At 39.8% G+C, this 23,652-nt stretch overlaps 1 protein-coding gene across 2 annotated transcripts in view; it reads left to right on the forward strand.

Moving 5' to 3' along the window:
- Positions 1–23,652, forward strand: part of ptgfrna (prostaglandin F2 receptor inhibitor a) — a 38,391-nt gene that overhangs the window by 6,572 nt on the left and 8,167 nt on the right. For both annotated transcript variants that reach the window (XR_015499008.1, XM_087267220.1), the window contains exons 2-6: positions 1,825–2,190; positions 6,065–6,478; positions 12,105–12,527; positions 13,099–13,506; positions 15,792–15,899. Coding sequence is in view for 1 of the 2 variants with exons in the window: in XM_087267220.1 (XP_087123346.1) it covers positions 1,825–2,190; positions 6,065–6,478; positions 12,105–12,527; positions 13,099–13,506; positions 15,792–15,899 (1,719 nt within the window). In the remaining variant the exon portion in view is untranslated. The remainder of the gene's footprint in view (positions 1–1,824; positions 2,191–6,064; positions 6,479–12,104; positions 12,528–13,098; positions 13,507–15,791; positions 15,900–23,652) is intronic.

Genomic DNA, 23,652 nt, shown 5'->3' on the forward strand with positions numbered 1-23,652 from the left:
TACTGCTAGATAAAGCAGAGAGTCATCAGCATAACAATCATATGAAATACTATATTTTTGGAAATGTAGGCCAGGAAAAGCACATAAAGGGAAAACGGTAGAGATCCCAAAATGGATCCCTGGGGCACTCCCTAAAAGACAGACACTTTATCCTTTATTGAATATCAGCACGTCTAATCGGAGATCTCCTCTTCTTCTTCTAGTTTTTTGTGAGGGTCGTGCACTGAAAAACATTATTCGAAGATGATTCCTTGAATTTACTTAATTTTTTAAAGTTAAGTGGTTGTAAACAATTTGTTTATGCTGAATATAAACAAATAATATAAGTTGAACGTTACCACATTTAATTTGTTTGTTTAAATTCAACACAAATAAATAGTTTGCAACAATTTTGCAGAAAACATTTTTTTTCAGTGTGTGTAGGCATGGGACTGTATAAGATTCTGACGGTATGATAACCTTGGATAAAAATATCACGGTTTTCTTTATCACAGTATTGTGGTTACTGCTCTAAAATATATTCTTTTTAAAAGTCTGGGGAAATGTATATATATTTTTTTCCTTTGAAAACAATATATTGTATTTTTTGAAAGATTTATAATATTTTGGCACAGTGAACATGTCAGGCTGAATAATTCAAATGAATCATTGGCTTCTGCTGTCTTCATTAGTTTCCAGAACACAGATTTTTTTACAATTTAAAACTGCATTTTTTGATTTTTTTTCCCCCGCTGGGGATACTGTTGTCCTAAAAACAAAACCAAAAAATGTAAATAAAAGAGTCTTATGCATACTTAAGGTACGGTATAAATTTTGGCGATTTTAAAACCTTGACTTTTCTAAACTGCGATATACCTTGAAAACGGTCATCGTCCCATCCCTAGTCGTGTGGTGATGGTTCATGTTAATATTTGGTTCATGTTATTATTTTGTTTGTGTATTTTTTGATATATATATATATATATATATATATATATATATATATATATATATATATATATATATATATATATATATATATATATATATATATATATATATTTATGAATATCAAATCACAATAAAAGTTATTAGATATTTATAAATATATAAAGATATACATTGAGGACACTGACCTGGACAGACTTGTGCATACTTTTAATATATATATATATATATATATATATATATATATATATATATATATATATATATATATATATATATATATATATATATATATATATATATATTATTATTATTATTATTATTATTATTATTATTATTATTTAATTTTGTTATGTTGAAAAATGTGTATGCATACAACCAAGGCTTGTTTTGACAATTTATTTAAAACTTGTGGTTAAAAATAATTAATTATAACATGAAAAAGTCCAGTATAAGTCTGAAATTTCATTTAAAATGGTCTTTAAAAGCTCTTAAAAGTCCTAAATTTGACTTTTGACACCAGTAGGAAATCTGTTAATGTTTTATGCCTAATGTTCATGTAATAAGCAGGATAAAGTACATGCAAGACGGTTAAAAATATTTAGCGTTTAGAACTTTTATAAGTCTTTGTGGTCTTTAAAAGGTCTTAAAGTCTTAAATTTGACTTTGTGACACCAGTAGGAACCCTGTGTGTTTTGTGCTAGTATTCATATCATAAGCAGGATAAAGTACATCCAGGACGGTTGTTTTCTCAGAATAAACATTATTTAAGTCTATGTGGTCTTAAAAAGTCTTGCATTTGACTTTGTGAAACCAGCAGAACCCCTGATTAACAAGCTCCTGTATCTGCTTTATCTCTAATATATTGAATATCTGAGATGTGATCTTCTCCTGCAGCTCTCAGTGAGGGTCGTGTGGTGAAGGTGCCGGCCGGTCCTCTGGTCCATGTGGAGGGTCAGCCCGTCTCCATCCGCTGTGACGTCTCCAACTATGAGGGGCCGCGAGATCAGGATTTTGAGTGGTATCTGATGATGGCTGACAAAATGCTGCCGCTGGTCTCCACCTTTGACGGATCTTTCACCGATGCATCCATGAAGGACCGGGTCAACAGTCGAGACATCAGTTTCGTGAAGCTGAACGACGCAGCGGTGGAGCTGAAGTTCAAGAGCGTTCGGGCCACAGACAGCGGTGTGTATCGCTGCAGCACGCCCAGCACCGACTCCGTCATCAGCGGGAACTACAACGCAGACGTGGAGCTCAAAGGTCAGTCCACAGTGTAGTAATAAATAAAGGGTGTTAAATTGAATATTTTTTTCTTTCATTAAAAACCCTACAAAAAGTACCGATGAGAGAACCGTTAAAGTACTGAACCGATAAGTGCTATTGATAAAAGTAGTAATACTGTTAAAACATTCACGATAACACCCCTACTCCTGTCCAAACAGCTCACAAACCTTGATTTTGCATTGAAGGTGTCCTTGAAAGCAACACTTTTTTTTTTGTTTTGTAAATCTGCTCATTTTACACTCCTCTACAGATAAACAGTAGAGTTTTCTCTTTTTTTTTTAATCAATTCAGCTGATCTGGAGCACTTTTAGCTTAGCATAGCATAAATCAGTGAATTAGACCATCAGCATCTTGCTTAAATGTTGTTTGTCTAGTTTTCCTGGTTAAAGCTGGACTCTTCTGTAGCTGCATACTGTACTAATAACTGCTAATTCTGGCAAGGATATTGTGCAGAGCCTGAAAATAGCCTCAGCTCCGCACCTAGGCTGCGTTCCAATCCACTTTTAGACACACTCACTGGCTTATCTGATATCTCCGAGATGTGTGTGATGATCTAGCAGGCTTTATAGAGTTAAACAGGCTTGCGGTCTGAAAGTAAGGGGATGTTCTGCAAGACCTGAAGCGCGACAGAAGCACAAAGACGGATCTGTTCTGCAGACGAGAGTGAAGGTGTGTTTAACTTTTCAGGAGTGTGTGCTGATTTAATCTACGCTGGAGACGAGCAGATGGAACAAAACAGAGATAAAAATGAAAATATTACATAAAAACATCTGATAATTGTGATCAGGAGGTTTTGTTTAAGTGTTTGATGGTTACTTTAGAAAATGAGTTGCTAATTATGTTATTAAAGCTGTATTTAAATGACTTAATTACACGTAGACAATAACAAATGTTTCTGTCAAAACACAAAACTTTCAATGTTTTATTCACTATATTTTAACTGGAATCATTGCTTTCTTTATGCAAGACATGCTTTGAATCATGCATTTCACATTTGTAGACTTTATTTTTTATTTTCAGGTTCTGCAGGTTGCAATGTCCCGAATTTTGCCTGCCAATTGTTATGGAGTGTTTGGGTTAGAATTTCCCCAACCATCGCAGAGCCCAGGGGACCAGATTGAGTGCTCCGACTTTGCCCCCCCTGGTCCATTTTAAACATGTTAAAACTAAAAATTAATAAATAATTAAAATGAAAATAACTAAGCTAAATATTACAACAAAATACCACACTGTTATAACTCATACAAGTTTGAAAAGGAACAGGAAGAAGCTCTTATTTAATCCTAGCCCTTCTCCACTACACATCAATGATAAATAACAAAACATGACAATAAGTAATAAAACAATCCATAACAATGCATTATAATCTACAACAAAACCCATCAAATGTAAATTAATATTCTGGATTCTCATTATCATTCAATTTTCTAACCAAATAAAGCCCAGGAACACCAATCAAACCTGTTCTCCATTTACATTCTTGAGCTCCAGATCTAATCTGCTGCACAGTTTGCCTCTACACACACACACACACACACACACACACACACACACACACACACACACACTTCTCAATGCTGTATGAACATGAGGAAGAGGAAGTTACACTCTTTTCTAAAACTATATCTATTTTCTTCATTAATAAGCCATTTATGAATATAAGCAGGAAGTAACCTGAAGACAGACAAAAACACCAAGAGCTGTAATGGCAGATCAACTGCATTCTCCATTGAAACGCTGCATAAGCCTCTCATATCTCCGTCTGTTTTAAGCTGCAAATATTAGGATCACATACAGTTAAAGTCAGATTTTTCACCCCCCTTTGATTTATTTCTTTTTTCCTATTTTTTATATTTCCCAAATGAACAGAGCAAGGAAATGTTCACAGTGTGTCTGATAATATTTGTTCTTCTGGAGAAAGTCTTGATTTTTTTATTTCGGCTAGAATAAAAGCAGCTCTTTATTGTTTAAACACCATTTTAACGTCAATATTATTAGCCCCTTTAAGCTATTTTTTTGTTGATAGTCTACAGAACAAACCATCGTTATACAATAACCTGCCTAGTTACCCTAATTACCCTATTGAAGTGTCACTTTAATCTGAACACTAGTGTCTTGAACAATATCTAGTCTAATATTATTTACTGTCATCATGACAAAGAGAAAATAAATCAGTTATTAGAGATGAGTTATTAACACTGTTATGATTAGAGAAGTGTTGGAGAAATCTGCTCTCTGTTAAACAGAAATTGGGGAAAGAATAAACAGGGGGGCGAATAATTCTGACTTGATTATAATAATTCAGATATGATTATAAACTGTACATTGTGGGGTCTTGCTCTCCATATTCTGCTGTTTTTCAGTCATTTAAAACCCGCATGCCTCTGTCAGAGCTACAGTTCAGTCATGTTTACATTTATCTTGTGGATATTCCACAGAGGTTTAGTCATTAGTGACGGCGTTGCATCGTGTAAGTGTCAGCTTTTATATTTGCTGTTGGTTTGTTTTACTTATTAATATTTACTGTTAGAGCAAATCTGTTCATTCACTTCTGCTGTTTATACTTTGCATTTCAGTTTATACTTTAGTTAGAATAGAAACTGTATAAAATTAGTACAATCTCACTGACAGTTATAGGTGCTGTGGATTTTTGTGGGTCAATGATGCTCGTGTTCAGCACAATCCAGAGATTTCTCCTTTCTGGATGATCTGAGTGATTTCTATGAAGGTCAATCAGCAGCAAACCTCGAAAGCTTGCAAATCTCCATGTAATGTAGCGCATTTATTGTGTATGGCCATACAGCCAAAGCGCTTCACAATCATGAAAAGGGGGGGGGGTTCTCCACACCACCACCAGTGTGCAGCATCCACTTGGATGATGCGACGGCAGCCACAGGACAGTGCTTCACCACACACCAGCTATTGGAGGAGTGGAGAGACAGTGATAGAGCCAATTCAGTGGAAGGGGATGATTTGGAGGCCATGATCATGAGGGACGAATGAGGGACACCGGGGTTACATCCCTGCTCTTTCCCGAGAAGTGCCATGGGGTTATTAATGAGCACAGAGAGTCAGGACCACGGTTTAACGTCTCATCTAAAAGACGGCGCCTACTGACAGTGTTGTGTCCCCTTCACTATACTGGGGCATTAGGACCCACACAGACCACAGGTTGAGCGCCCCCTACTGGCATCACTAACACCACTGCCAACAGCAACTTAGTGTTCCCTAGTGGTCTCCCATCCAGGTACTGACCAGGCTCAGCCCTGCTTAGCTTCAGTGAGTAACCGGTCTTGGGCTGTAGACATGGCTGTGGCATGTGAGAACTTGTGATGCTGATATTTGTATGTGTAGGTTGAAATTTACACTTGCGGCTCTCATGCACATGGCTAAATCTCTGTATTTGTACACTGTACATCAAAACAGATGTTTTTAAGTTGCAGATTTATAGCTGTGTATTTGTGAAATGACAATAACAAATACACAACGACAGACACAAATGTGTACGGCAACTTTACCTGAACACTACAGTATATTAAAGGTCCATTGTACAACCACAAGTCGGCACTTACAGCCTTTCAGGTTAGGCAGTACTAGAACAAATGCTCGAGCTCTGGCGTGTGGTTATTAGCAATCTTTTTGCACAACAATTATGCATTTTTTGGCTAAAAAGGAACGAAATCTCTCAGCCCATGAGTTGGCAGTCAATGAGAGATCATATTCCCACAGCAGTGTTCCACTAATGGTGTGACGTCATGTGAACATGATCAATTTCTTGCTTTATTATTGCAGTATTTTCTTATTTAGGGGTGGTAAACCTCTTAACACTGGTGTCCTCTGTTGTGTGCAGTGATCGGGGACAGTCTGAAAGTGTCTCCGCTGATCCCCAAGGCAGCGGTGTCTGCAGGAGAGTCAGTGGAGCTCCAGTGCAACACCACCCGCAGCTTCACCGAGCACACCTTCCTCTCCGTCAGCTGGTCTGTCGGGAGAGCCAACAGCAGCGGGGTTCTGGAGCAGATCCTCACCTTCGGTCCTGACGACAAGATCCAGACTGGCAGCAACTACACGCAGCGGTACGCAGACGGAGGCCTGCAGCTGGACCTGCGGGGAGGGGGCTTCTACGGGCTGGTGCTAAAGGCGACGACGCCAGCCGACCGCGGGAAGTACGTGTGTACGGCACAGGAGTGGGTGAGGCAAGGCCGCACCTGGAGGAAGATCCTGGAGAGATCTGAAGACATGGGGAAGGTGGAGGTCACGGCCACAGGTCAGATATACAGCGCATTATTGCATCACTTTTTCTGGGTTTCTTTAATCCGGCAGCCTTAGTGAAGCAACGTCTGTTCTAAACCTTAATAAAGTCATAATTAGTGATCTCTTCAGTAATATTTCTGCAGTATGATGCATTTAGTTCAAGTTCATTTATTTATAAAGCACGCTTAAAAACAGCCACAGGACTGACCACACTTAAAAATATTTGTTTTTTGCTCGTTAGTTAAACTACTTATTTAAAATGAGCTGAAACAACACAATTCTTGAGATTTCATTGGGGCTACTTAATTTTTTAGGTTCAATATATACAATAATTTGTCAAAAGTGTAAAGTAAACTTAATCAATGTGTGTTGGGACAACATGAATGAATTGTGTGGAGCCCTGCATTTTTTACAGTGCAAAGTGCTGTACATAAGACTAATACGAGTAATATTTAGTAAAAGTGTAGAGATGGTGATTAAAAACGGAGAAATAACAGCTATAGACAGAACCATTAGTGTAATATGAGTAAGCCAAACGGTGCCGTGTTCAGTGTCTGTGCAGAGTTCAGTGTGTCTGTCAATCATTGATCAGTTTTGTCATGTAAAGCAGAAGGATTTGCCTTAGTGAGCAGCAGAAACTAAACTCGCTTTCACTTTAGTTTAAAGGGCCCCTATTCTACCGCTTTTTCAAGATTTAAGATCAGTCTTTTGTGTCTGCAGGATGTGTTTGTAAAATTTTAAATGCTTACAGCTCAGATCAAAGTTTAGTAGCAAGCATGCAATCTGCATGATAATGTACATCTATTTGGTTATCACAGAATAAACCCTTCAGTCTGGTGGTGAACCTGTCAGGCTTTATTCTGCCAGATCAACTGACCGGATGTGCATTATTCCTTAACACTTAAAAGTGCTCAAAGTATTGAGTTTATTCAAAGAAACTTCATGTGAAGAAAGAGACTGCAATAGACAATGCATGGCTTCAAACTCTAAGTCTGCAGATATTAATAGACAGGTGTGTGTGTGTGGATTAGTCAAGAGCTTGTGGAAGAGTGTTTGTTATCAGCTTGGGAAAAGGCAAAGACACTCATATGCTTCATCCAGTAAAGCTGAGACTTTAATAAGCAAAACTCACAGGGAATTATATAGAGGAGATGCTTTCTCTGCAAAATGTCGCTAAATTTCTCCTGCTGTCTTCCGACAATATTTTCAAACCAGTCATGGTCATTGTAACTCACACACCTCATATTTGTTTTCAAAAACAACATTTTTAAAAATCTCTTTTATTAAGCGCATGTGTTATTGCTGAAATGTCTTCTAACCCAGCCTGCAGTAGTATTTTGATCACATTATTTAAAAAATTCATTAATTTACTTTTTTGTATTTTTTATTTTGCTAATTGTAATGAAGTAGTCTCTATTTGATAGATTGGATATATATATATATGTGTGTGTGTGTGTGTGTGTGTGTGTGTGTGTGTGTGTGTGTGTGTGTGTGTGTGTGTGTGTGTGTGTGTGTGTGTATATATGTATATATATGTATATATATATATATATATATATATATATATATATATATATATATATATATATATATATATATATATATATATATATATATATATATATATATATATACACATACATATATATATATATATATATATATATATATATATATATATATATATATATATATACATACATACATACATACATACATACATACATACATACATACATACATACATACATTCATATATATATATATATATATATATATATATATATATATATATATATATATATATATATATATACATACATACATACATACATATATACATATACATATATATATATATATATATATATATATATATATATATATATATATACATATACATATACCTATATATATGTATGATTATTAAGTTTTTATACCATAGATAACCACAGTTATTGAAATTCTATAATGTTAAATAAACCTATGCTGTACTAGATCAGTATTTTATTAGTGGATACTACAGATTTTTGGTATCGGGTCAGTTCAAAAACATAATGTTAATGCATCTCAAATAACTGCACTGCACAACAATGTAAATAGACTGATCAATAAAAGCTATTTGTTTTTTAATATTTAAAAAATAATAGAGAAATATCCAGAAATATACTCCATTACTCCTTCTTTAAACGTTTCCCTCTTGATTGAAGTCTGTCATCATTTACTCGTCCTTCACTTGTTGTTGTAAACCTCTTTCATTTTCTAATTCATGTTAGAAATAAAGAAGATCTTGTAAGGAATGTTGGACACCGGCAGTTTTTGTTGGAATGCAACTGAATGTTTACTGATTTCCAACATTCTTCAATATGTTTTCATTTGTGTTAAACCTGACAAATAAAGTCTAACAGGTTTAGAACCACTTGATAGTGAGTAAACGTTTATTTTCTTTAGTGCGCTGCCTCTTTAACTGTCTCTCGATTGCGTGTTTCCACATCTCTCCTCTTCTGCTGTGTGTGTGTGTGTGTGTGTGTGTGTGTGTGTGTGTGTGTGTGTGTGTGTGTGTGTGTGTGTGTGTGTGTGTGTGTGTGTGTGTGTGTGTGTGTGTGTGTGTGTGTGTGTGTGTGTGTGTGTGTGTGTGTGTGTGTGTGTGTGTGTGTGTGTGTGTGTGTGTGTGTGTGTGTGTGTGTGTGTGTGTGTGTTCGTTCCTCGTATTTGCCGCTGGTGATAGAATCATGTCAAGGATTTGTGTGCAACATGCAGCTTTGTTTTTGAAGTCTTCTCCCTCCACGTTAAATGTTAATCAGTGCTTTGCATATTCTAACTGTGCTGTGGATTGGGTTTGGGGAGTTTCCGTGTAGCAGGATATTCAAATCTCGGCTAAACAATGTGCAGCTTTTTCCTCCTGTACACTAATGACTGTCCTTTTCCTAACACTGAACAGTAAGAGTGTATTTGTTAACATTATTTAATCATTAGGTAACATGCACTAACTATACATCAGCAGCAGTGTTATTAACATTAGTACCTCAGCAGTGTTTCTTATTGTGTGTTGGTTCGCAGTAAGTGCCCTTATTATGCTAGTTTAATGGCTGCTAATGTTGTTTTGGTGGTGTACTGCAGCTCGTTTACATCCTTGTTGTTCAATGATCTCTGTAAACTCCACCTTACAGTGAACCTGCTCTGCTCTGATTGGTCAGATGTTTAGCTCAGTCTGTTGTGATTGGTTGAAACCAAGCACTGGCTATCATTATGTTCAGCAGTGAAATGAACAGTCATGAAGGAGTCACTTTTACTGTATAAATACAAGCGTTAGCTCTCATCTCTAGGAATTGTACTTGATTTGTGGATTTTCATCTTTCTGATGGAGTAGCTAACATGTGTTTATTAATCGTTATATTGACATGACAGACAGTTCATGTCTGACTAAGCATAACAAGGACACTGTCAGATAGAGGTTTTTAGTAATTACTTGAGTTATTTTCAACATTAGCATTTCCATCCAACGACAGGAGGTCGTCCCGGACGCGCCTCCAAGTGTAACCCACTATTCCTACTCAGGGCGGGAGCAAGCTGAACTGCCTCTCTAGGCAAAGGACAATCATGCCGCTGAACCCGAAAGTGAAAACCAAAGTGACCGGTTATCAAATTGAATCTCGTGGACATAACTTAGGGCGTGGGTTTTCAGGGAAGTGTCGTAAATGCTGCCCTCTCTATTCTGCTGCCCTAGGCGCGGACATAACTGAGGCGGCGGGAGGGTGAGGGAGGTATCGTGGACATAACTCGGGTGTTGAGGGAAGTGTCGCCGATGCCGGCCTCTCTATTCTGCCGCCCTAGGCAGTCGCCTAGGTCGCCTCAATGGACGCGCCGGCAATGTTCCTACTGCACCCAACCCGGTCTTAGCGGGGATTGAACTGGCTATTCTTTGTATGGGAGTCGGTTGCTCTAACAAGGAGGCTAAAAACCATGGCCTCTAGCATCTGTCACTAGAGCACCTTTTGAGGTCAGAGGAGTGAGGTTTACCTGCACAGCACTTCACTAGCTGGCCTCTGTAGAAGAAGAATTGTAGATTTCGTACACTTGCGATCAGAGGTTTTACATTAGAGAACTGTCGCAGTGTGTTTCTGACTGTACAAACAGGTGTTTCTTCTCCAAGCACACAACAGCTGAGTGCATTACATGACTGTGGTGGTCAGGATTAAGCTGATCTGAGGTCAGATACACAGCAGCTCAACAATGACAGCTGAAGACTGAGGAATGTGTCCTTCCCCTCATACCAGAGAGAGCACAGTCCTCTACTCATTACCTCTGCGGACACTGAGAATGGCTGATAAACTTTAAATAATCAGTCTTCCTCATTCTGATTAACACTTGTGTGCTGTTGGGTTGTTTTCATCCACTCCGGGCAGATTTTGAGGGGGGGGGGTCGTTATGCCAGGTAGAGAAGTTCAAGTATCTTGGGGTTTGTTTACGAGTGAGAGAAGCATGGAACGTGAGATTGACAGGCAACAGGCAGCAGCAGTAATGTGGTCGATGTATCGATCCATTGTGGTACATAAGGAGCTGAGCCGAAAGGCAAAGCTCTTGATTTACTGGTCGTGTTCCTTCTAGCACCAATGGGTCATGACCGAAAGGACAAGATCTCAGATACAAGCGGCCAGAATGAGTTTCCTTCGAAGAGTGACAGGGCGCACCCTTATAGATAGGGTGAGGAGCTCTGTTAACCGGGAGGAGCTCGGAGTAGAGCCGCTGCTCCTCCACATTGAAGGAAGTCAGCTGAGATGGCTCGGGCATCTGTTTCGGATGCCTCCTGGACACCTACCTAGGGAGGTGTTCCAGGCATGTCCCACCGGGAGTAGGCCTTGGGGAAGACCCAGGACATGCTGGTTGGACTATGTCTCTCGGCTGGCCTGGGAATACCTCGGGATCCCCCAGAGGAGCTGGAGGAAGTGTCTGAGAAGTGGGTAGTCTGGGGTTCTCTCCTAAGACTGCTGCCCTCGCTACCCAGCACCGCAAAAAATTAAATGAAAATGAATGCATGAATGAGTGTTTTATTCACAAATGTTTTTTGCCATATTCCACTTTCAATAGGCATCTTTGGATGAAACCAGCTACTGAGTGTTGATTTACTCCATGTGTGTGTGTGATTATTCAATTCAAGTTTGTTTGTAAAGTGATTTTCACAATAATTATTGCTTCAAAGCAGCTCTACAAAAGGTGCAGATTATTGCATCACAATCAAATTGGGAAAGGATAAGATTATTAGTTACTAATACCGTTAATTAACTAGTAACTTATAAATGTAAAGATAGGTCTTTATTCTAGTTTTGAACTGAGAAAATGTGTCAGCCTCAGACATTATCAGAAAAGCTATCCCAGAGTTTAGGAGCCATATATAAGAAGGCTCGACCTCCTTTAGTAGACTTTGCTATTCAGAGTACCACTACAGGCCCTGAGTTAAGATTATAAGAATTAGTGTTTGTTCCTCAGATCTGCAGTACACAGTGAGTCTGGTTGTGTCTGTGAGTCCTCAGATCTGATGTGTTTGTGTGTGTTTGTTCCTCAGATCTGCAGTACACAGTGAGTCTGGTTGTGTCTGTGAGTCCTCAGATCTGATGTGTTTGTGTGTGTTTGTTCCTCAGATCTGCAGTATACAGTGAGTCTGGCTGTGTCTGTGAGTCCTCAGTCCGCCGGTGAGCCCACAGAGCTGCGCTGTCAGGTTCAGCAGCTCCTTTACCTGCAGAACGGGCGTCTGGGTGTCTCCTGGGTTTATTCCACCCGCGGTGGAGCAGCAGAGGTGCAGGCGGAGGTCATGGTGGCAACGCTGGACCAGCAGGGTGCTCTGACCGCAGGAGCGCAGTATCAGCAGAGATTGGATCGCGGAGACATCGCTCTGACCAGAACACCAGACAACACCTTCATGCTGCGGATCCTGCAGACTGCAGACGCCGACATGGGCTGGTACTCCTGCAGGGTCACTGCCTGGACACCAGACCGGAAGGGCGTATGGACAAACTCCAAAGAGGTGCAGTCCAGTCCTGTGGCCGTTCAGTGGACACCCAAGAGTACGTAAATCTGATGCTTTTATCAGTCAAACATTGAGAGCATTTACATGGACACCAATACTCTGATTTTAATACGATTAGGACAATACTCTGATTAAGAGTCCACCGTTTGATGATCCCATGATACCACATGAGAGGATTCTTGAATGGGAGTGAAGTGAGCCAACTAGGTCACATTATCCTGACAAATGGTGGATGTAGTGAATCCCAGTACCATTAATACTATGCAGAACAGGGGTCACCAATCTCAGTCCTGGAGGGCCGGTGTCCCTGCAGCGTTTAGCTCCAACTTGCCTCAACACACCTGACTGAATGTTTCAAGTATACCTAGTTAGACCTTGATTAGCTTGTTCAGGTGTGTTTGATTAGGGTTGGAGCTAAAATCTGCAGGACACCGGCCCTCCAGGAACAAGTTTGGTGACCCCTGATGTAGAACATACTTTTTTAATGGTCGTGTTGTAAATTCAAATGTAGTACCTTTTTAGGCTGTAGTCATTTTCAGACACGGCCCACATGTGTTCTGTGTTTTTAAAAACAGTTTGATGATGCTGGATTTGTGCGTGTTTTCCAGCACCAGTTTTGTCAGTCGCAGCCCACCGTGTGAGGGAAGCATCCAGCGCTGGATCCACCTTTGAGATGACCTGTCAGGTGAGCGGACAGAATCTGCAGGACTCCAGCTACTCGGTGTTGATCCGCTTTGAGGAGTCTGGCGCCGGGGGCAAATCACGGAAAGTGCTGTCTCTGAGCCCGGACTCAGTGCTGCAGCTGGAGGAGTGGAGCGAGCCTGGACGCATCGACAGCGTGGTTCTGGAGAAGAGCGGACCGGCTGAGTACCGCTTCCGACTGTATGGAGCCCAGGTCAGCGACAGAGGGTTTTACTGCTGTGATGTCACCGCCTGGACACGACACCAGAGCCAGGACTGGACCAAAATCATCAGCGCAGAGTCCAACAAGATCCAGGTCGACTTTGTGCACACAGGTACCATATGCAGTGAGCTTTAAATGATTCAGGCAGATAAAAGCTATTGACATGTTAAAAACGCCCATTTCCTGCTGACACTGTTGAGCATGTTCTTGAATACTGCTTCTAGTAAGAATTGAGCACTAGTTCCTGATTATATGCTCACAACCCTCATTTACCACACATTGTCATTCAAAACCTTAATTTCTGTCTCTCTTGTCTAAAGTGCTGTCTGTTAGTACTGTTAAACTCTAGCCTAGAGCGCCCTCTGCTGTTTAACACTAGCCTAGAGTGCCCTCTGCTGTTAAACACTAGCCTAGAGCGCCCTCTGCTGTTAAACACTAGCCTAGAGTGCCCTCTGCTGTTAAACACTAGCCTAGAGCGCCTTCTGCTGTTAAACACTAGCCTAGAGCGCCCTCTGCTGTTTAACACTAGCCTAGAGTGCCCTCTGCTGTTAAACACTAGCCTAGAGCGCCCTCTGCTGTTAAACACTAGCCTAGAGCGCCTTCTGCTGTTAAACACTAGCCTAGAGCGCCTTCTGCTGTTAAACACTAGCCTAGAGCACCTTCTGCTGTTAAACACTAGCCTAGAGCGCCTTCTGCTGTTAAACTCTAGCCTAGAGCGCCGTCTGCTGTTCAACACTAGCCTAGAGCGCCGTCTGCTGTTAAACACTAGCCTAGAGCACCGTCTGCTGTTAAACACAAGCCTAGAGCGCAGTCTGCTGTTAAACACTAGCCTAGAGCGCCGTCTGCTGTTAAACACTAGACTAGAGCACCGTCTGCTGTTAAACTCTAGCCTAGAGCGCTGTCTGCTGTTCAACACTAGCCTAGAGTGCCGTCTGCTGTTCAACACTAGCCTAGAGCGCCCTCTGCTGTTAAACACTAGCCTAGAGCTCCTTCTGCTGTTAAACTCTAGCCTAGAGCGCAGTCTGCTGGTAAACTCTAGCCTAGAGCGTTGTCTGCTGTTAAACACTAGCCTAGAGCGCCTTCTGCTGTTAAACTCTAGCCTAGAGCGCAGTCTGCTGGTAAACTCTAGCCTAGAGCGCCGTCTGCTGTTCAACACTAGCCTAGAGCGCCCTCTGCTGTTAAACACTAGCCTAGAGCGCCTTCTGCTGTTAAACTCTAGCCTAGAGCGCAGTCTGCTGGTAAACTCTAGCCTAGAGCGTCGTCTGCTGTTAAACACTAGCCTAGAGCGCCGTCTGCTGATAAACACTAGACTAGAGCACCGTCTGCTGTTAAACACAAGCCTAGAGCGCCGTCTGCTGTTAAACTCTAGCCTAGAGCGCAGTCTGCTGTTCAACACTAGCCTAGAGCGCCGTCTGCTGTTCAACACTAGCCTAGAGCGCCGTCTGCTGTTCAACACTAGCCTAGAGCGCCGTCTGCTGTTAAACACTAGGCTAGAGCAGCGTCTGCTGTTAAACACTAGGCTAGAGCGCAGTCTGCTGTTAAACACTAGCCTAGAGCACCGTCTGCGATTAGAAATAGGTTGAGAAATGATGTAATAGTGAGTATTGAGTGTTTCTGAACAGATATTGATTGGTTTTCTCTGATGTTGTCTCGCTACAGCTCTATTAAGTGTCCAAGTCGCAGCTTCAAACAACTCTAAGTGCTCCCAGTCGATGAATAAAGGTCTTGTTTAGCAGAAAAATAAATGACGGCTCGTTTGATTAATGAAGTAATCGCGAGACCCAAAGAAGAGTGTTTGTGAGTGTGTGTTCAGCGCTGAGCTCATGTTAACCTCTCACACACACTCTGCTTCTGGATGACTGGATCTCTGTAGTTCCTCCCTCAGGCCAGATTCCTGCTGTCCGCTGAGAAACGCTTTTTTCTTCGTCTTTTACTTGCATCGCTTTAAACTTCACACACTCGCCCACAGTCTGGAAGCTGCCCCAAATGCAGTTAAAAAAAATTTCAATAGCATTTATTTGTTCATTCTCTCTTCATAAAGAGTCTTTTAATATGTCATATTATATATATATATATATACATATACATATACATATACAACACTGTATATGAAGGGTTCGGATGCAAAAACCTCTAAATGCCATCTGAAGATTTCTTCATTAATGAGCATTTTTATCAGGCTCCTGTGTGTAAGCCTGTGTAATTTCAATAATAACCCATACAGGAAACCTAACGTTAAAGATAGTTAAAGCTGAAAGGCGGGGCCCACAATTAACGCCCCACCTCCTATTAGAAATAAAACTCTGCAGCATCTTCCAGTTCACACAGACTTTAAATGTTCAGAAATGAGTCATTTAAGAGGACTTTTAAAGACTGTGTGTGTTTCTCCCTTCACAGGTCCAGTTTTCAACATATCCATTCAGTCAGACGCAAATGATGTTTTACTGGGAGACACAGTCCAGATGAAGTGCTCCGTCTCCATCCTCAACGCCTCTCCAAACACCGGCAAGTACTGACTTCAGTCCTGCTAATGTTATCATGAACGTTATTCAGTAAACTGTGGAGTATTGTAGTGGAATATACTCTATAGTTGTAGAAAACTACAGTACTGGGTCATTTGTTGATATTACTATACCTGTGGTGTTACCATAGCAACTGTAGAATCACAACAACAGATCAATTACTGTAGTTTTTGTTTCCATGGCAACTGTAGAATCAACACAACAGATTCATTACTGTAGGTGTTGTTACCATAGCAACTGTAGAATCACCACAACAGATCAATTACTGTAGTTTTTGTTTCCATGGCAACTGTAGAATCAACACAACAGATTCATTACTGTAGTTGTTGTTACCATGGCAACTGTAGAATCACCACAACAGATTAATTACTTTAGGGGTTGTTACAATACCAACTGTAGAATCACCACAACATATCAATTACTGTAGTTGTTACCTTGGCAACTGTAGAATCACCACAACAGATCAATTCAGGTACTTTACTATAGTATGATTCAAAAACACTGTGCTGGGAATTGCAATGAATTATAAAAAAAATCTTGCAAAGTTAAAGACAAAATAATTGGCCCTTTTGTGAAATTGTAGTTATTTCAAAAATATTTACCAAAAATTTTTACCATTGTTTAACAGAGCAAGAACATAACTTTCGACTGAAGAATATCTTTCTTTGAGTTGTGTGTATATATATATATTTATATATATAAATGTCAAAACTGCTGTGGGTGACATTATTAGTGCCCTTAAGACATATTTATTACAAAAATATTGTCCAGTTGTTGTTCATGATTTGCCTGATTAGCCTAGTTAAGCCTTTGTAATGTTCTTGTGTGTCTTTTAAAGTTTAAAGCATTTATCTGATCCACGATGACATTAGTGCGTTGTAACAGTGCTTGGTCCTCTAGATACCCTTTAGGGTCACTGTATGTTTATTTTTGCTACATTACAGCAGTGGTTCACAAAGTGGAGGTCGCGAGACAATGACAGGGGTCTTTGGTTATTTCCTAAATCCAATAAATTATATTAAACTATTACAATTACCATATTTTAACCCACAGTAGATAAAAATAGTAGTTATAGTAGTAAAAACAACAACATGCAAATGAACAGCCATCAGATGTTAGGTTATTTCTTTCATATTTGGTGTGTTTACGTTAGATTAATAACACAGCAGTAGCGTCAGCCACAGCAGATTGATTTTATAGCAGCAGGTTAAACTTCCTGACACCTTTATTGCAACCAAATACATTAAAAATAAATCCAGCACACGTCAGGATATTGAGAATGATCTCAGAGTGGTGGTCTCCAAAATTACACCAAGAATATCCTTATGCTGAAAACATCGTCCACCATTCTCTTTAGCTGAGGTTAATATTGAATTAAATTAATAAATGACCATATAAATGGTATGATTGTTAGACTGTTGCATTTTTTTGTGTTGTCAATGTCCTCGTGTTTATATAGGTCTATTGTTGTGTTGTATTATTGAGGGTTGTATATTTACAACCACCTCTGAGGAATTTGTGGGTCTCGAGTAGCTGGCATTTTTATTTTAGGGGAATAAAAGTTTGGGAAGCCCTGCATTACAGCACAGCACAGGTCTATATGATGTGGTGTATGTATCTCTAGTTTCAGTGAGATTCTTCCTCGGTGAGCTAAAGTCTCACATTCATCTGAAGCATTGATGCAAACCGGGAACAGAATCCTAAAAGTAGCCTGGTGCTTTCTCAAGAGCTTGAATAATTTAGACACTCTGTACGCCGCTTTTTTGTTGGAGTGTCTTTCAGCTGTTTGTCTTGATCTGCTCTGCTTGTTTCAGCATGTTTTATTATCAGGATCTGTGTTGAACTTCTTGATGAACGCTTGTGTATTCTGTTTATTCATAGTGGCTTCTTCAGAAGAGCTGTATAGTGGGTGTGGATTATTATTTTGCGGTCGTCCTAAACTGCTGTAATTCTCTCTGTTTAGTGACGATTGCCTGGACTTTGTGCTCTGAGTCACGTCCGGCGTTTTGACTTTCTCTTCTCTAATACTGAACGCTCGGTTTGCTGAGGAGGGAGATCCAGCTATTCCTATATGTTGATTGATTATGGGAAAAATGATCATCACCATTGCTGTGGTCAATAATAGGGCTGCAGAATATATCGTTTTGGCATCAATTATATCTCAATGTGTGAATACGCAATAGCCACATCGCAGGGTGTGCAATGTGCAGTCAGGATTGTAGTTGACCAGGTACAACAGTTCAAACACATTCATTCATTCATTCATTCATTCATTGCAGCTGGATGAGGATCCATTGCGTGAAAACAAATGATGGATAAGTTGGCGGTTCATTCCTCTGTGGTGATACCAGATAAATATAGGGACTAAGCTGAAAAGAAAATGTATAAATTAATTAATGAATCCAAAAAATGTTTAATTCTCTTCTGAAAAAATCACAAAATTGCAGAAATTTTAATATAGCAATAAGCGTTTTTTCCAATATAATGAAGCCCTTGTCAATATTGTAGTTGCTATTATTTGAAATAGTTATGAGTGGGTCATATGACCTTTCTGTCTGTCTGTCTGTCTCTCTTTCTGTTCATCTCTTTCTTTCTGTTTCTCTTTAAATAAGGTCACTATTACATCTTCACATTACAGAGATCAGGACATTTCACAATTCTCAGAACCAGTCAGATGTAACTATAAACAAAGTAAAAAAAACAAAGAAACAAAAAGTGCTCATAATAAAAATATAATAATAAAATGTGCTTTAAGCAAATATGTTTGAGTTTCTTCTGTTGAACACAAAGGAAGATATTTTGAAAAATGATGAAAACCTTTCACTTCTATTGTTCATTCATTCGTTCATTCATTTTCTTGTCGGCTTAGTCCCTTTATTAATCCGAGGTCGCCACAGCGGAATGAACCGCCAACTTACCCAGCATGTCTTTACGCAGCAGATGCCCTTCCAGCCGCAACCCATCTCTGGGAAACATCCACACACACACACACACACTAATTCACACTCATACACTACAGTCAATTTAGCCTACCCAATTCACCTGTACCGCATGTGTTTGGACTGTGGGGGAAACCGGAGCACCAGGAGGAAACCCATGCAAAGGCAGGGAGAACATGCAAACTCAACACAGAAACACCAACTGACCCAGCCGAGGCTCGAATCAGCAACCTTCTTGCTGTGAGGCGACAGCACTACCTACTGCGCCACTGCGTCGCACTTGTATTGTTGGAAAAAAAAAATACTACGGAAGTCACTGGTTACACATTTTCAGCATTCTTCAAAATATCTTCTTTTTCAGGAGAATGAAAAACCATAGAGATTAAAACGATAATTTAAATGATGAGGTCATTTTTGTGTTTGTGTGAGCTGTCCCTTTAAGACGCGATGTAAAAGTGTGGTGTTACTGTATGTTTGCTCCAGGAGATGCAGAGAGCTGATCTGGAGTCAGAGGTTTCATGTTGAGTAACAGCAAACACAGAGCTGCAGGCACACACAGACATGCATACAAAACACACACACACACACACGTGTCACAGATGTATGTCCACACAATGCTCACACTTAAACACACACAAACCAGAGGTGTTTTATTCCTGCTGCTTTTATTCTGGTTCCGGAGAGGTCTGTTTCCCCCTGCGGCAGCTGTTTCTGTGTATCGTGTGTTTCTGGAAAACAGATCCTCAGGGAGTCTCTTCACTTACAGGACTTGCACAAACCCAAACACATCACATATGTTCAATTCATCTTTATTTCTATAGCGCTTTTACAGTGTAGTGTTTTACCATATCACCCCAATCCTCCTTACTCTGGCTGCTGTTAAGTTTTGTATTGATTTAAAAACATATATACTTCTTACCTGTAAAGCTTTAAATATTCGAGCTCCTGTTTATCTAACAAACCTCCTGTCTTGCGACAATCCAACCCGCTCTTTAAGATCTCAAAATTCAAGGCTTCTGAGAGTACCCAGAATAGTAAGGTCCACTAAAGGAGGTCGAGCCTTTTCATGTATGGCTCCTAAACTCTTTCTGACAATGTGCGAGGCTCAGACACACTCTCTCAGTTCAACACTAGATTAAAGGCCTGTCTTTTTAGTAAAGCATACACTCAATGCAGCTCAAGGCACACAGGTGAGCTGGCTTGACAACCACCTGTAGGACACACTCCTATATATATGTTTGATATATATATATATATATATATTCGAGTCCTGAATAAATGATGTGTGAATCTTCATCTGTGCTTGAACTAACCCTTCAAAGCTCGAAGACACTTTTGTGCTCCACAGAAAACTAATCGAGTACGAGACGTGTTGACCCAGCGCTGGGTGAACTGCTCCTCTACAGCAGCGTGTTGTGAAATCACATTACAGTCTTTAATTTTTAATTAGATTCATAAATCTTAAAGTCTACACGGTTTGTTCTTGCGCACCGGCTGAGTAATGTACTCAAGGAACGCAGCCAAAAGCTGGCAGACAGATGAAAACACCCCGGAGAAACAGTCGAAAACACCAACCGCAGTTCACTGAGGGGTTCTGATGCTCTTCTGGACCTCAGTTTAGAGATGAAAGAACATTTTCCTGTCCTGAAAAAGCCACATCAGAGATTTGATTAACTCTTTCCCTGCTATTGAGGAGAAAATTAAGAGCAAACACATCTTTGACTTTCTGAGTTTTGCGGCAATCTATGTTTTAGTGATATTACAGAAGGGAAGCATGCTTTCTTTAAATTTGAAAGCAGATGATTCTTTATTTTGATATGTATTTATATTGATATATTTTTGATATATGAATAAGTGGCCATATATTTGGGCAGAAAAATCATCAAAAATGCTGGCAGCAGCTGGCAACTTTAAAAAAAACTCTGTCAGGGAAAGAGTTAAGATGCCTGTAGCGCTTACAATTGGGAAAACTCATAACGCTAATTTTGTCTCATTGCGCTCGTCTTAGCTCGTCTAATTCTTTACGTTAAAACACCTGTTATTGGATTATTTATCAATATTTGGAAATTCTTGGTAGCTATGGAAATTAAAAATGTAAAGCAGGACCGTTGTTATCGTTTACATCCTTCAAAATGGTCTATAGTGAAGATGAATTTGTTGTCGTCTTTCTTCTTTTTGTTGTCCCTCAGGTTGCACCAGATCATCTTCACTGATTAAACTGTCAATCCTATTATAATATAATATATCCCTGTAAAAATCATTGTGTAAATGGAGCAAAAGTTGTTGTTGTACTGCCCCGCAGTGTTCATTATACCTACAAACTGCAGTCAAATGTGTTTAATAACATATCTGCACCATCTCCTGGAAATCTACTGGAAGCCCATGTATCTGAAACAAGTCAGGGGTGGCCAATCCTGTTCCTGGAGAGCCACCTTCCTTCAGTTGCAACCCATATCAAACACACCTGCCTGTAATTATCACGTGGTGTTCAGGTCCTAATTAATTGGTTCAGGTGTGTTTGATATGGGGAGCAACTGAAATCTGCAGGAAGGTGGCTCTCCAGGAACAGGGTTGGCCACCCCTGACCTAAGTAATGTATTTCAGATGTGCAGAAATGTAGACAGCGCCCTCTAGTGGATTTCAAATCTGAAACGTGCAATGGAAAATACCCGGAGCAGTGTATTTTACCAAATGCAGGCTGTGGCACACAGTTCCAGTGAGCATGGGGTGTATTTTTACATGGGTGTTTATTACAAACCCTACTTTTAAAGCAACCAAGCACAAACAGTTTAAACTGGTGTGTGTTTCATGTTTTCATGTTGAGTTTGATTCTTAAAACAGGTGGATCACACCCAACTGTACAAACACAATTAAAGCAGAACATCTTACAGTGTTTTTACTTAATGCTTTACTGGAAACACGTGACAATAATCCTGTGACAATGACAATAAGACAACATTACAGTTCACTGAACTCAAACCTTCCTTCCTTCCGTCTGTCTGTCTGTGTGTGTGTGTGAGTGCAGTAATTTGTGCTGTAGTAAATCTCTGTCTGTGCAGTAATATCTAAACTTGTATGGATGTGTTTTAGACAGGTCTGGATCAGTGTTCTCTCCTAGACCGAATAAATGTCTCTTGTGGGAGATTTGTTAATGTTGCAGATCCTAAACATGCACAAACATGGCTCTGCAGGGAAAAGGACAACATCACAGCTCTTCAGATGGCCTCTTTAAGGCTAATTGTGGCCTAGTTGTTCACAGTGGTTGAGAATAAGGACAGTGCTGCTCCCGTAGGCTCCATCTGATCTCAGCTTTAGTATTGAACCTCTATACGGCATCAGTGAAGCACAGGCTGCAGGCTATGAGACACAAACATCTCCTTGGAAATAATTGCATTTTTTAAATATTTTATCTGGGAGACCATCACGCAATAGTTTGTGGCAGGGAAATGCAGATGTTTTTGGTAAGGAAAGGAATCGCTCTTCACTTTCAAATTTTTTTTTTTTTTTAATAAAATCTACTTTTTGCAAATAGTTTTTTTTTTATGCACACTGGAAGGCTTTCTTGCATATTAACAGAATTTTTCAAGATGTTTTTAGGCATTTTAACTCTGTAATCTATGATCTGTGGTGTTTTACTGTAACTTCAGCAGCTCAAGACACATGAACGAGAGCAGCAGTCTTAGGCTCAGGTGTTTTTTTTTAATTGTGCTTTTATCCCTGCTGTTTTTCTTTAGTAGAACATTAAAGTAGTAGTAGTATTAAAGTAGATGTGTGAAGTGAAATGAATAGTCCGTGTAGGAAATTGAATATTATTTTCAGCATCATAAGCTTTAAAATACCGCCAGGTCAAACAGATCTCTGCGCATGTGCGAATGAAGTCCGATGTGGTCCGATCATGAAAGCATGAAAGTGGTCCGGTGACATAATTTGTTTATAGGTATTGGTGATTGCGTCACCATTCTTGGCTCTATTGTCATAAAAGTGACAGGACTACAATCAGACTGCATTCGTACTACAAACGGATTACAATTGAACTACATTTGGACTCCAAATTGTACTACATTTGGACTACAGTCAGACTATATTCATACTAAAATTTGTGCTACAGTCCGACTAGAGACCGACTGCAAATTGTACTGCATTTGAACTACAGATGAACTACATTCAAATTACAATCGGACTACAGCCAGACTCTAAATTAAACTACTCTCAGACTACATTCATACCATAATTGGACTACAGTCGGGCTGCTGTCAGGCTACAGCTGGACTTCAAATTGTGCTACAGTCGGACTACATTTCTACTACAATTAGATTACAGTCAGACTACAGCCAGACTCCAACTTGTACTGCATTCGGACTACATTTAAACTACAATCGGATTACAGCCAGACTCCAAATTGTACTACATTTAGACTACTGTCAGACTACGTTCATACTACAGTCGGACTACAGCCAGACTCCAAATTAAACTACATTCGGACTACTGTTAGACTACATCCATACTACAATTAGACTACAGTTGGACTACAGCTGGACTCCAAATTGTACTACATTCAGACTGCAGTCGGACTAAACTCAACTACAGTCGGATTACAGCTACAATTGAACTACTTTCGGACTACTGTTTGGCTACATTCATACTACAATTAGACTACAGTTGTACTACAGCTGGACTCCAAATTGTTCTGCAGTCAGTCTCCAAATTGCATTACAGTCAGACGACATTTATACTATATTCAGAATACAGTCAGACTATAGCCGGACTCCAAATTGTACGACAGTCGGTCTACATTCC

Source organism: Danio rerio, chromosome 9, assembly GCF_052040795.2.
Source record: "Danio rerio strain M-AB ecotype USA chromosome 9, GRCz13ab, whole genome shotgun sequence".
In the NCBI taxonomy this organism is placed as follows: Eukaryota; Metazoa; Chordata; class Actinopteri; order Cypriniformes; family Danionidae; genus Danio; species Danio rerio.